The sequence below is a fragment of the Urocitellus parryii genome, chromosome 7 (genome assembly GCF_045843805.1).
Source record: "Urocitellus parryii isolate mUroPar1 chromosome 7, mUroPar1.hap1, whole genome shotgun sequence".
NCBI lineage: Eukaryota > Metazoa > Chordata > Mammalia > Rodentia > Sciuridae > Urocitellus > Urocitellus parryii.
Genome location: NC_135537.1, coordinates 43,960,775 through 43,973,087, shown reverse-complemented (window position 1 = coordinate 43,973,087; position 12,313 = coordinate 43,960,775). Strand labels below are relative to the sequence as shown.

Genomic DNA, 12,313 nt, shown 5'->3' with positions numbered 1-12,313 from the left:
ATCATTTCCCTTTCCTCAGAATTGGAGGCAGGGTTGCTGCCCTTAGTCAGGACACACACCTAGAAACAGTTCCCAGAGAGCCCAGAGAGGAAGAGGGTTTAGACCCTATGTTGCCTAATCAATCGAAATGTCTACTAATCTGACCAGAAGGATCTGAATCATTGCTCAAAAAGATTGCACTTCTTAGAATTTAAAATGTAAATAGGCAGATTCCTGGTGGCCTGAAATGGTTTAGACAATAGTTCTTCCATGAGGCAGAGATGGATTGAAATATAATACATTCCCACATGACCATCATCTCCTGAAAAGTTTCCTTCACATTTAAGTCTCAGTATAAGCAGTCTTGAGAACTACAGTCTAGAATTTCCCCCCTCCCTCCCTTCTTCCCTCCCACCCCTTTACTTTGCTGTAGAGAATTTGCTAAGAAGATGCATTTCCTCTCTCAAGTAGGCTGTCTCCTGTTTGTAACTGATACTATGCACAGCAGTACAGCATCTGTGTTTCAGGAAAATGATGTGTGAAAACAGTTTTCAAAAATGCACACTGTCTAGATAAAACGAAAACTAAGAATATGTTTGGTTATCACTTTGTAGAGCCTATTGAATTTGGCTGTGAATGGGAATCTAATTGTCATCCATTTCTAGTGGAGCCTTCCACGAACATTACATTTCCATTAAAAAGGGAATTCAGCAATAGTATCATGGAGTTCACACAGAAATCATAAAAATAAATAATGACCAGTTGGTTGCTTAATAATTTACATTTCCTCTTGATAGACCATTAGGGAAAATAAGCAAAGCTACAGGTATAGAAAATGTCATGATTTGTCTGTAAAAGAAACATCTTTACAGAAGTGTTACAAATAGTTTCCCAGTTTTGAATGATGACTATGATTATTCTCCCATTCTTCATTTGTAGTCAGAGTAAGTCTTCTTCATCACCTGTTCTTGTTACCATGGGATTGGCATAAAAATGTTACCACTTACAGGGTTGAATTCAAGGATTGATGGTTCCACACAGCTTAGAGGGGCCAGGCTTAAATGCACTTGTTGCTAAAAAAATGTCTTCAATCCTTGAAGCAATAGCAAGAACAAATAATGTGCAATTTTTGCAAACTCAGGAAACTTAATGTTCATGGTCAGAATCCCTCCTCCTCCTCAGCAATTTGAATGACCATTGTCCATTTGATGGGTAGGCCAGTCTTTTTATTGATTTTTAAATTTTATTTTGATGAGCAGTTATCAAAAGGTCTATCAAAGTCTATTCTAACTGTTCTAATTTGCACGTAATGTGGTAAAACACAAAAAGATATGAAATCAATATTCCTTAAAGCACAGTTTCAAATACTATCTCCCTTGATTGAATCTAAAATCTCTAATTCTCTACCTGATTAAGTCCAAAGTCCTATCTTGGGACTTCGCAGGTCTTTACCCTATAGTTTCTGCTTATCTTCTGACATTTTACTCTGCTTTTTTTCCCTCTAGAATATGTATGGCATATTCAACTTTAGTGGTTCTTAGTCTAGCTGCATATCAGAATCACCTGGAGGGCTTTAAAAAAATAATGCCAAAGGACCTCCTCTTGCTAATTGAATATGAATCTGGGGTGAATCACAGGCATCAATTTGCCATTGTTTTAACTTTTAACGATTTCTAACTCCTTATTTTGTTGGCTATTGTTACAATTAAACTCCAAGATTTCTTTATGTAAATCAGTGAATGTTTTATTATGCACCCAAACTTTGTAGGTCAGAATATCTGACAGTATATAGTTCCAATTATCTTGGGGTTCATCTTGATGGCTGAGGTCTTAGCTAAGACAACTCAAATGCCTAGGAATGTCTCACAAAGCTGGGGGTAGAGATCATCTGGACACTTCTTTATTGACATTTCTGCTACTTAGACTGAGAGGATGCAAAGGCTCTGCTTAGCCAGACCTGTCAGTCAGGTGCCCATTTATGTTCCTTCACAAAGCTGTGGTGACTCAGTGTAGCCAAACTTTGTACATGAAAGCTCAGTACTACAGAAACAAATATTGCACTCCCCAAAAAAGAGGAATTGTAAAGCTGTTTTTTGCATTTAACCTCAGAGACACAATTTTTCAGATTCAAAGAGGAAAGAAAACTCACTTCTTTTTTATTATTTATTTATTCTAATTTGTTATATATGACAGCAAAATGTATTACAATTTATAAAACACATACAGAGCACAATTCTTCATATCTCTGATTGTACACAACGTAGACTCACGCCATTTGTGTCTTCATACAGTAATGCTGTCCATCTCATTCCACCATTTTCCATACCCACATGCTCCCTCCCTTCCTCTTTCTTCCCTTTGCCCTATCTAGAGTTTGTCTAATCCTCCCATGCTCCCCCGCCAACCCATTATGAATCCACATACTTATATCAGAGAAAACATTCAGCATTTGTTTTTTTGGGATTGACTAACTTCACTTAGCATTATATTCTCCATCTCCATCCATTTACTGGTAAATGCCAAGATTTTATTCTCTTTTATTGCTGAGTAAAATTCCATTGTGTATATATGCCACATTTTTTTTTATCCATTCATCCACTGAAGGGCATCTAGATTGGCTCCACAGTTTAGCTATTGTGAATTGTGCTGCTATAAACATTGTTGTGGCTGTGTCCCTGGCTATAGACCTTTAAGTCCCTTAGGTATAGACCAAGGAGTCAGGTAGCTGTTTCAAATGGTGGTTCCATTCCCAGTTTTCCCAAGAATCTCCATACTGATAAGGAAATCCACTTCTTTATAGGAAGAGTGGCAATGAATTGTAGCCACTGTAAAGTTGGCACACACCCAAGTGATTCCAACATATACCTGAGTTGAAAACAAATGGATTCATTCTTTGTGAACATCGAACAACGTAACAGGACTGGGAGTTAAATGAGGTGAATAAGAAAGATAGGATGCAAAATTCAAGAAGATAATCACTCTGCCTCAGGCAATCGCAGGGCAGGACCTCAGAACCACCATCTCCTTACATTTTGTGTCCAGTGTGCCTGGGTGGCATCACTCTAGACCTGATAGCACTGCCATATCTAAGCCTCAGAGCTCTTTAAGGTAAGCACCATCATGGTGACCATTTTACTGATAAGGAAGACCGAGGCTTGAAGATTTAGTAACTTGCTGGATTGCAAGATAACAAAGTAATTAAGGCAAATTTGGACTCAGATCTGGCAGATTCAAAAACGGAATACCTAGATCCCTACAGGAAATCAGTCATTCTTCCGTCATGGTATGCAGGACCCCACCTGCCTTTGGGGAAGGCAAGGTAGACAGCCCTGCTTGGACAAAAAGTCAAGTAGGCACAATATCTTTGAATCCCTTCGTGGTTTTCAAGGTGAGGTGAGTCTGGGGATGTCTTCGTCCTTTGGCTGCTTAGGACAAAAGTCCTTCTATCTATTGCTCCAGTCTGTCTCTCTATCGGGGCAACAGCCTTCTTGCTTTTATGTGAGGCTGTCGTGCGGTGGGCAGGGGCTTTTAGGGTTATCTCTGGTAGGTGGCTGACGGCCCTGCAAGGAAGAGCCCACTCAATGGCAAGGGGAGCTGCTCGTTGCTAAGTGCAGGGAGGAGTCCGTTCCTGGCACCGTCAGCGAGGGAAGGGGGCGGCGAGAGTAAGCGTTTGGAGCCAGGAGGCCGGAGGGAGGGAGGAGGAGACCCAGCGCAGAGACGGCGGAGGGAGGCGCGCGAGCGAGCGAGCTTGCACTCACTCGGATCCCGAGCCCGGGCGGCGCAGAAGCAGCTGCGGCCGCGCCCTAGTCCGAGTCCGTGCATCCGCCCAGTCCGATCCCGCCCGCGGGCGTCAGGGCTCCCGAGGATGGAGGATTCCCGGGAGACATCGCCGTCCTCCAACAACTCCTCCGAAGAGCTCAGCTCTGCCCTGCAGCTGTCCAAGGGCATGTCGATCTTCCTCGACGTAAGTACAGCTGGAAGGAGTTAGGTGGGCACTTGCCCAGCCTCACGACACTTCCCCCCGGGAATGGCGGGTGACTGGAGGGCTCAGGTGTTGATCAACTTTTTGCCCCCAGAACATGGATAAGAACGACCTTCTTTCCTCTGATCCACAGTCAATCCCAAAGGCAAATGCAAGAGAAAGGTCTGCCATTCAGCTTGCGAAGGGGCTGTCCCAGACCTGCAACTTGGGATTTAACAACCTTTGACGAAATTCCAAAAGTTGGATTTCTCAACAGCCTGGGTTTCTGTAGGGGCTGAACTGTAAATGTAACAGTCTCCTTTGGGGTGAATAGAACGTTTTAAAGAGCTATCAGATATGGGGTCCCATCTCATCTGTACTGTGCCCTATTTGCTGATAGGCAACCTCTCTCTCTCGTGCTCTGAACCAACCCAGGCAAGCTCTAGAAATTGCGAGGCCCCGGGGTTTTCTAGCAGCTCTCCTGGAAAACAATAACTTTGAACATATTTGTTTTCCATTATCCAGAGGTGGACAAGATCTCTTTCATGATCATCATTCTTTATTGTTTTTTTCACTGCCACTTTCTATTCCCAACCCCCTTCCCTGATATCCCCCTTCCCTGTACCTCTCCAAGTTGTGATTACTATTATTATCTTCAGTCCTAGCTTTTGACTTGTTTTTCCTTTGGTCCTGTCTCTTACTTGGGATTGACTTCCTTTCTCCATTTCTCTGATATGATGATCATTCCTTCTTTTCTTTCTGTGCTATTTTTTTTTCTGTCATCATGCTGTGGATTTCTATCTTTATAGCAGTTTTAGTTCTTATTGGTTTCTCAGTTTTACTGTGCTTTTTTCCTTCCTGCTGTTTCCCTTTGTATTTTTCACCCTGCTGTCTGGCTCTTTTCTCTGCCTTTGGGTTTCCTGATCTTTCCATCCCTCAGTTGCCTGTGGGGCTCCCGGCTCTCCCTGTTCCTCAGTTGTCACATTCATGCCTTTCCCCCAGGTAGTGTCTGGCTCAGTGGGGAAAATTCTAGCTACTGCTTGTTTGATAGAAAATAGGCAAAAGGGCATCTAGGAATATGGCATGTTCTTTCCCTTACCCTTTTCCAAGCTATCATTTCTAATTAAAATTGAAATAAATCAGAGGTGGGCCAGAGGCCAAATGCATTTATTTGTAGAAAGATGAAAATATGAGGAAATCAAATTATTAGTATCATAATGGTGAGGCCAAGATCATGAAGTTAATGGTAGGAGGGGCAAGGAGCCCTCCCAACTTTATTTTGAATGGGTGAGCTAGGATATTTTCATGTGGCAGAGAAACTCCTAGCAATACTTAAAAGTGGTTTAAAGCACATGAAAGAGTATTCAGCTGTGTGGGGAACAGCCTTCTCTGGTCATCAGCTCCTACTGGGGATCCAGGAACTTGGGGCCAGCCATCTTCTTCCCACCAAAAATAAGTGTCTGCTTCTTCTTTGTTGGCTCAGTCAGATTGCTAAGGTCCTTATTCTTCCTCAGCATCTATCTCTGCTTGGCTTGAGTCAAGCAGATGGTGTTATTGGTGTTAATGGTTTCACCAGCTGATACTGTTCCTTCATGTTCTGCTATTCAGGACTAGAAAGCCCTTGAGGAACTGAGATGGGAGAGGGGACAGGCAAGGTAGCTCATCTGAGAAGAAAATCCTCAGGGCCAAGAGAAAGTTGGGACCGCTGAAGGTCATGTCAGTTATAGGCTGACAACTAAGCTGTCTGCTGTGAAGTGGATTTGGAAGGCAAGTAGCTCCTCTGTTCTGAAATGATCTGGACTCTGCCCTCCAAGGATATCAAATGCTTCCTTGTGATTTTTCCTTAAAACAGCTAACAAATTGTGGTAATAATGTGGAGATGAATGAATTGAAACTGTATAGATGGGAACTCAGCCTCCCAGACACATATATACCAATCTCGGCTCAAGTGTTCAACTGCAATTTTTTTTTTAAAGAAGAAATTAAAATCGGATTCGTTATTACATACTCACAGTTGTTCCCAAGTTCTATAAACAAAACAGCATCAGTTCCTGAAGGAATTTGTCATTTATGAACAGAGCATCCTTACCTTCTCATATCTCTTTCTAGAATTAAAAAAAAAAAAATAAAAACATAAAACTGATTCCACACGAGAGGTGTTGACATGCTTCTTTGTCAGTAAAATGCTAGAGTCTACCCAGAAATAACTGCCATTGGATTTTGTCTGGAATAGAAAAGATTTTGTTTACACATTTCTCTGAGTTATTTTGTGAAAAATCTAACACTTTGGTGAGATATGTGACATGAAAAAGGATTTGTTATTTCGGGATTTTTTGAATTATTCATTTTTGGATCATGTTGCTGTTAGCAGAATAAAATGTGAAATATAAATATATCATTTTATTGGATTAGATTTAATATATTCTAGTAGCACTGCTAAGAAAGATTGCTTTTTAAATTCTATCCAGATCATAATAAATACGTGATAGATATTACCTATTCCAAAGGGGAACAGAAATGAAATTAGGGGGGTCTTTTGCATCACACAGACTAATTTCCAAATTAGAGGAAAACTGATTCCCAATGTTTATATTCCATTATCACTGGAATAATCAATCTTTTAGTAAGTGATTTAAACTCCTGCTGAGAATGTTGTGAGTGACATGACTAGACATGTCCAGCTAGTTGGAAACTAGATGTGGACATTTGACAAGGAAATCAGAAAGACACTTAGCTCAACTCTTGACTCTTGGTTTCATTTTCTTTATCTCTAAATCAGCAATAATAAGGAGTCTGTTACTTAGTTCCCAAAGTGGTTGTGAATATGGAATAAGAATTGACAGTTTAGAAAAGTGCGGAAAAAAAAAAGATAAAATGTGCTACATAAATTTGAAATAATAGGGTCATTCCAGTGTTCCATGTTGAATACGCAAGCAGCAGTAGCTAAATCCACAAACAAATGCTAGGAACTATTTCTTTATAAATCTAATTTGTATGATTTTATCTCTCAAAAAATGACTGAATTGAGTATCAGTTTATCATGAGTCCTCTTGAATTTTTTAAAGGGTTTAGAAAATCCAGTGCTGGTACCAAGGTGTGCCAGGATACTATGTCTTTGCACTTGCTTGAGGCATGCCTGCCAGCCACAGAAGAGACGGTGATCTGAGTTCGGTGTGCAGCAACACTGAAGAACCAAGAGGGTAACAGTTGTTTCCTTTGTCCCCTAGTGTACTATCTTTTCTCAGGTCACAGCATTCCAAATAACAGAGAATAAACTTGAATTTAGAATACTAGGCTCTGGAGCATGTGGACCTTTTTTTTAGTCATTACATTCATCAACTCTGCTACTGTGCAAAAGATATCCCCCAAAGCAAGACAAGTTCCTAATAAAATCAGTTGCAATTCCACCCACCTGCTGCCACTTTCTTCTTCCAATGGTTTTCCTTTGACATCTTATTGGGAAGGTAGGGGCCCTTCCTTACTTCTTCTCCTCAGGGACTTGATGAGGGGCTCAGAAAGGGCCATCAGGATCAAGTTTCGCTGAGTATCTGAACACTGCTTTCTTGGCTGTTAGTTACTTGCAAGTTTCATGTTGTATTAATTTCCAAGGAGTACTGGAACAGCCGCCACACAAGGGTGACTTAGACAACAGAACTTTCTCGTGGTTCTGGAGGCTGCATCACTCCAGTATCTACCTCTGTCATGGGATAGCTTCTCTTTCCTCTGTCTCTGTGCCTCTGTGTCTCCTCGTAAGTTCACCAGTCATTGGATTTAGGGCACACCCCAATCCAATAATGCCTCATCTTGATTTGATTCCATCAGCAAAGGCCCCATGTCTGAACAAGGTCACAGTCACACAGGTACTGAGGGTTACAACTTTAATATTTCTTTTCAGGAGACACAACTCAACCTACAGCTCACATGGTGACAAAATGGCTACAGCAGTTCCTTACCTTATCTTCCCAAGTTCAAAGTCAGTAGAAAAGAAAGTACATCTCCCTTTTCACCATTGAAGCAAAGCCGTGGCCCATCGTTCACTGGCCCTGAGTGCTTATGACTCAGCAATCACTGCGATCAGAGCATGTGAAACCCTGTTTGCCGGGCCAAAGTGACCTTCCCAGCCCTGGACTATGTGGGCCAATGCTGGAGGAAAGATCAGAAAGCAGTTTCCTATACATCAAAAACAATTTAAAATAAATCCAAGATAATATAATTAATGCATACAGGTAGAGCAAGACATAGTATAGACATGCAGGTACCTATTTAGCCATGATTTATTATTTTCTTTTTGTTTATTCCCAGTTTTATTGAGATATGATTGATTTACATTAAAGTCTATATTTATAAACTACAAATCTGAAGAGTTTTGACATCTGTGAAACCATGAACATCATCAAGGTGATAACTATCTTTGTCACCCTTCAAATTCCCTCCTACTCTTTTGTAATCCATCCCTGCCCACCCTGCCATTTGTAAGTAACCTTAATCTGCTTTCTGTCACTAGTTTGCATTTTTTATAATTTCATATCAATGAATTTATACAGTAGATATTTTTTTGTGATGAGGCTTTCTACTCGACCTAATTATTTTGAGGTTCATCCAAATATTTATATGTGTCAATATCTCTTTTTTGGTTTACTAGTATTCCATTGTAAGGACAGACCACAGTTTATCCATTCACTTGTTTATGGACATTTGGGTTGTTTTCAGATTTCGGTTTTTATAAAGATCTCAGTTGGGAAATATTTACTCCAAAGTTGGAATTTCTTTTTGTTTAATAATAGATGAGGAAAATGTTCACTGCAATGCTTACTAAAAAAGGTGATAATTTTTTTCTTTTATTTTCAGATACTGAGGCGAGCAGACAAAAATGGTAAGACCTAAATACTACAGTTTCTATTTATTAATCTCATATTTTAGAATGCCTTATAAAGAATAATAGAGAAGGCAAAAAAAAACAGAAATTGACATATAAATGTGAGTTTCTTGTGCTAGTCACAATTTTAGGCAAGTTATGGTTCCAAATATTCATGAGAAGTTGGCAGAGGAATTTACATTTGACAGGAAGGCGGAATTTATGCCTTTGAAGTGAAGAGCCCTGTCATAATTGGGCTCTGGCATTTCCCTTTAATGCTTGAAAAAAAGTAGTTTTACAGCAACAACAGCTTCTGTTCATCGAATGTCTCCTGTGTGCCAAGCAGTGGGCTGGTTGCATCGTGTGCATTATGCATCAGTATTATTAAAATATAAAGCTGAGTCTTAAACCTAAGCCTGTTTGAAACTGAAATCTACGCTTTTCACACTTAACTTTGTAGTGATCCCAAGAGTGCTACTGCATCCAAAGTGGTTGCCTGGGTGCAGTGCCATATAGCACACATCCCATGTTCGCTCTCCCATGTGATGTGTAGGCACGGGGGTGATAATCCATAGAGACAGAGAAGAGGACAAACCCAAAGTAAAAAATTCATTTGTCAATTTAGTGACAGCTGCACAAAGTTCAGCAATTATAAGCTGGCACAAACAATATATTTTATTACTTTATTCCACTTTATTCACAGAATCCCAAATTAGAGAAATTTATTCTGCTACTATAGCTTATGTACTATAGTGTAGGTATATTATTGATGAGAGTTACTTGACAAATTTGGAATGCAAAGTCTTCCTTCCCTTCCTTGAAATCCCATTTATCAATGGGAAAGTGATAGTCAAGTCCAGATCTGACAGTTTAAAGACAGTGGTTGTTGTCTAATTTGTCCTTAAGCAGCCAGATCAAGAAAAACTTGATTGACACTGTGCATCTTTCTACCCCAAAGAAAATACATTAATCTAAGATGCAATGAAGTAGAATCTCAAGTCCACATGACTATGCCTGACCATCAGAATATTTTTAAAAATTATATTGTGGTAATCGATATATTGCCAATTCAAAAGTAATTTTTATTTTTTTTCATTTGAAGCATTTGATAACTCTTTAAAACATAAATAATGACACTATCATCTTGTCTTCTCATCTGTCCTTCCACCTTTTGCCTGACACCCTGTCTCGGTGATGCCTAGAGTACAATGGCTCATCTGTAGGCCACCTGTCTTGTGCATCAGCAGCTGTCGGCAGCTCAGAAATGCCTGATCTTTCTCCCCACCCAAGCTCCTGGTTCTCTCAGGATGTACCTTCATCTCCTTGGACCCTAAGACTCTAATTAAGGGCCACTCTTACCATTGTACCTGTCACTCTTCTTTCCATCGAAATTGTCATGATTCATAGTCATGATGGAAAGCAAAATTATCCTAGTCCATAGTTAGGATAAAAAGCAAGTGAAAAACAATTCAAGTGATTTGTGGGCCTGTGATCACCTCCTGTGTTATGCTACACAGAGTGGTCACTTGCACGGGCAGCCCCCTGTCCCGTATTTCCTCCCATCTCCTCTTCCACCTGATGCCTCTCTCCTCCTTGCTACCTTTCCTCATGCCAAATAGTAATATGCTATGAAAACTTACCCCCACTCTGTTCTTACCTCTCACAATCATCACAATGAGTTCTGCTCAGCAGCCCATGGAAGCACTCTATTCCCTGAGCATCCCACCATCTGCCACACCTCTGTGATGCTGCCCTGCTTTGACCTTTTCCTGGTATGACATTCCACCCTCAGCTTGAGATGCCTCTGAGTAGTTACACTTCTGCTCAGAAGGCTCCTTATCTGGAAGGACTCCCAGAGCCTTCAGCAGGGCTCCACCCTCACTCTCTACACTTTTGTATGTATCGATTATTGCCCTTCTGATGGAGGACTGCAGTTTGCTGGAGATTCTCTAAGCCAAAATGCCTCTCTGGAGCAAGGAACTCTCTTATGAGTAAATACTCTGCCCAGCCAGCACCAGGTGTGCAACAGATGTTTGTTTAATAAATTACTAATGATTGAGAATGTTCTTCTCCATTATCCATCTCCCTTATCTCTGTCCACTCTTCTTCCTGTTTTTTTTTTTTTTACTTTTGGCATTATATTTATTTTCATATTTTACAAGTTCACAAAAGCAAATGAACAAAAGCATATGACAATTTTGAGTTTATATCAAATGGAAAATATAAATCCTGATCTAATTTGAAAACATTTCTTAGTCATTTTTTGTTTGTGTGGATAAAAGTTCATTTTACTCCTAGAATTAAACATTTGTCTATTCATTGTAGAAGATAACATAGAAGCAAAAGTTGATTACTAGGCGAGATGCATATTTTATTAGCTATACATTTATAGATTAGCTTTGAAACTGAATTACAAAACTACTTACAAATTAGAAAACTACTTGGTAAAAAATTACTTTCTTGAATAACGTTTACAAGTTCATATGGAAACATTTTTAATCTTATTCATACTAGGGTGGCTTCTTAATAAGTTCACAATTCTTCAAATAGAAAATATTAAACACCTTTCACCTTAAGAGTGAATGAAGATTAAGCCAAATTTGCAAGGTCAAGATATGTAAAGATTTTACTTCATAGCCCCTTTCTGTTCTAAATTTGGTTAACTTCTTCCTGTCTTTAATCCCACCTATTCTACCTCCTTCTCTGTGTAGAGAGGGAGAGGGAGTCAAGCAGGCCCATGCCTAAATCCCAGCTATGTCACCTAGTAACTACGTGCATATCTTGGGGTTGTTATGAGTAATAGTGGAACAATATATGTAAAGTCTTTGGGAAAATATATGTAAAGTCTTCCGGGCAATGCCTGACACACTGTTAAGTGCTCAGTACTGAAAGTTTGAAAGTTTGAGCTGTTTTTTTTTTTTTTTTTTTTTTTGTGCTGCAAAGGTTCTGTTATTTCTATTGCCAGTGGAGTTTAATGAGAAAAAGACATAAGGCTATTTACCATACAAGGAGAACCAAAAAGAGAAAAGGAGGGTAGATGATCTAATGTAAATGTGAAGAAAGTAAACACCTTCCTGTGCCATGTGTTCATTGTGCAAATAAACAGCTGTCACATGTATTTGATCTTTTGGTAACAGACCCTCCTGTCATAGAATCCCTTGTGGAAAGCTTAATTGGTGGTGGACTAACGAAAGGAATAAGAGGCAATAAACAGTATGATAGTTGCCCTGCCAGAGGACAGAGTTAGCATTTGGACTTCATCTGACCTAAGAGAGAAGCTGCTGGACAAATGAGGGGGAAATACATGATTCGTGATTAATTAATAATAATGATGCCTTGGAGAGGAGTTTTGTTGCGGGGAGCAGTTGGTTGTTTTTAAATCATAGGTTAGGATCCTAGATATAAAGATATACCTGCAAATAGGATTGCTCAGGGGAGATGCTGGCACTTTGATCTCAAGAGTGCAGAATTAAATCTAGAAATGCAAAACTCCTGAAAAGGCTTCCTTCACAAAGACT

The 12,313-nt window shown here is 39.9% G+C and overlaps 1 protein-coding gene and 1 long non-coding RNA gene across 2 annotated transcripts in view; one reads left to right on the top strand and one right to left on the bottom strand.

Moving 5' to 3' along the window:
• The window catches only part of LOC113180124 (uncharacterized), a 36,184-nt gene extending 28,759 nt beyond the window's left edge, over positions 1-7,425 (bottom strand). The window contains exons 1-2 of the long non-coding RNA XR_003300429.2: positions 7,353-7,425; positions 6,030-6,045 (exon numbers count right to left, since the gene is read on the bottom strand). This is a non-coding gene — a long non-coding RNA (uncharacterized LOC113180124). The remainder of the gene's footprint in view (positions 1-6,029; positions 6,046-7,352) is intronic.
• The window catches only part of Necab1 (N-terminal EF-hand calcium binding protein 1), a 148,388-nt gene continuing 138,287 nt past the window's right edge, over positions 2,213-12,313 (top strand). Inside the window, exons 1-2 of the mRNA XM_026384955.2 lie at positions 2,213-3,943; positions 8,789-8,813. Coding sequence (XP_026240740.1) covers positions 3,845-3,943; positions 8,789-8,813 — 124 coding nt within the window. The 5' untranslated portion in view covers positions 2,213-3,844. The remainder of the gene's footprint in view (positions 3,944-8,788; positions 8,814-12,313) is intronic.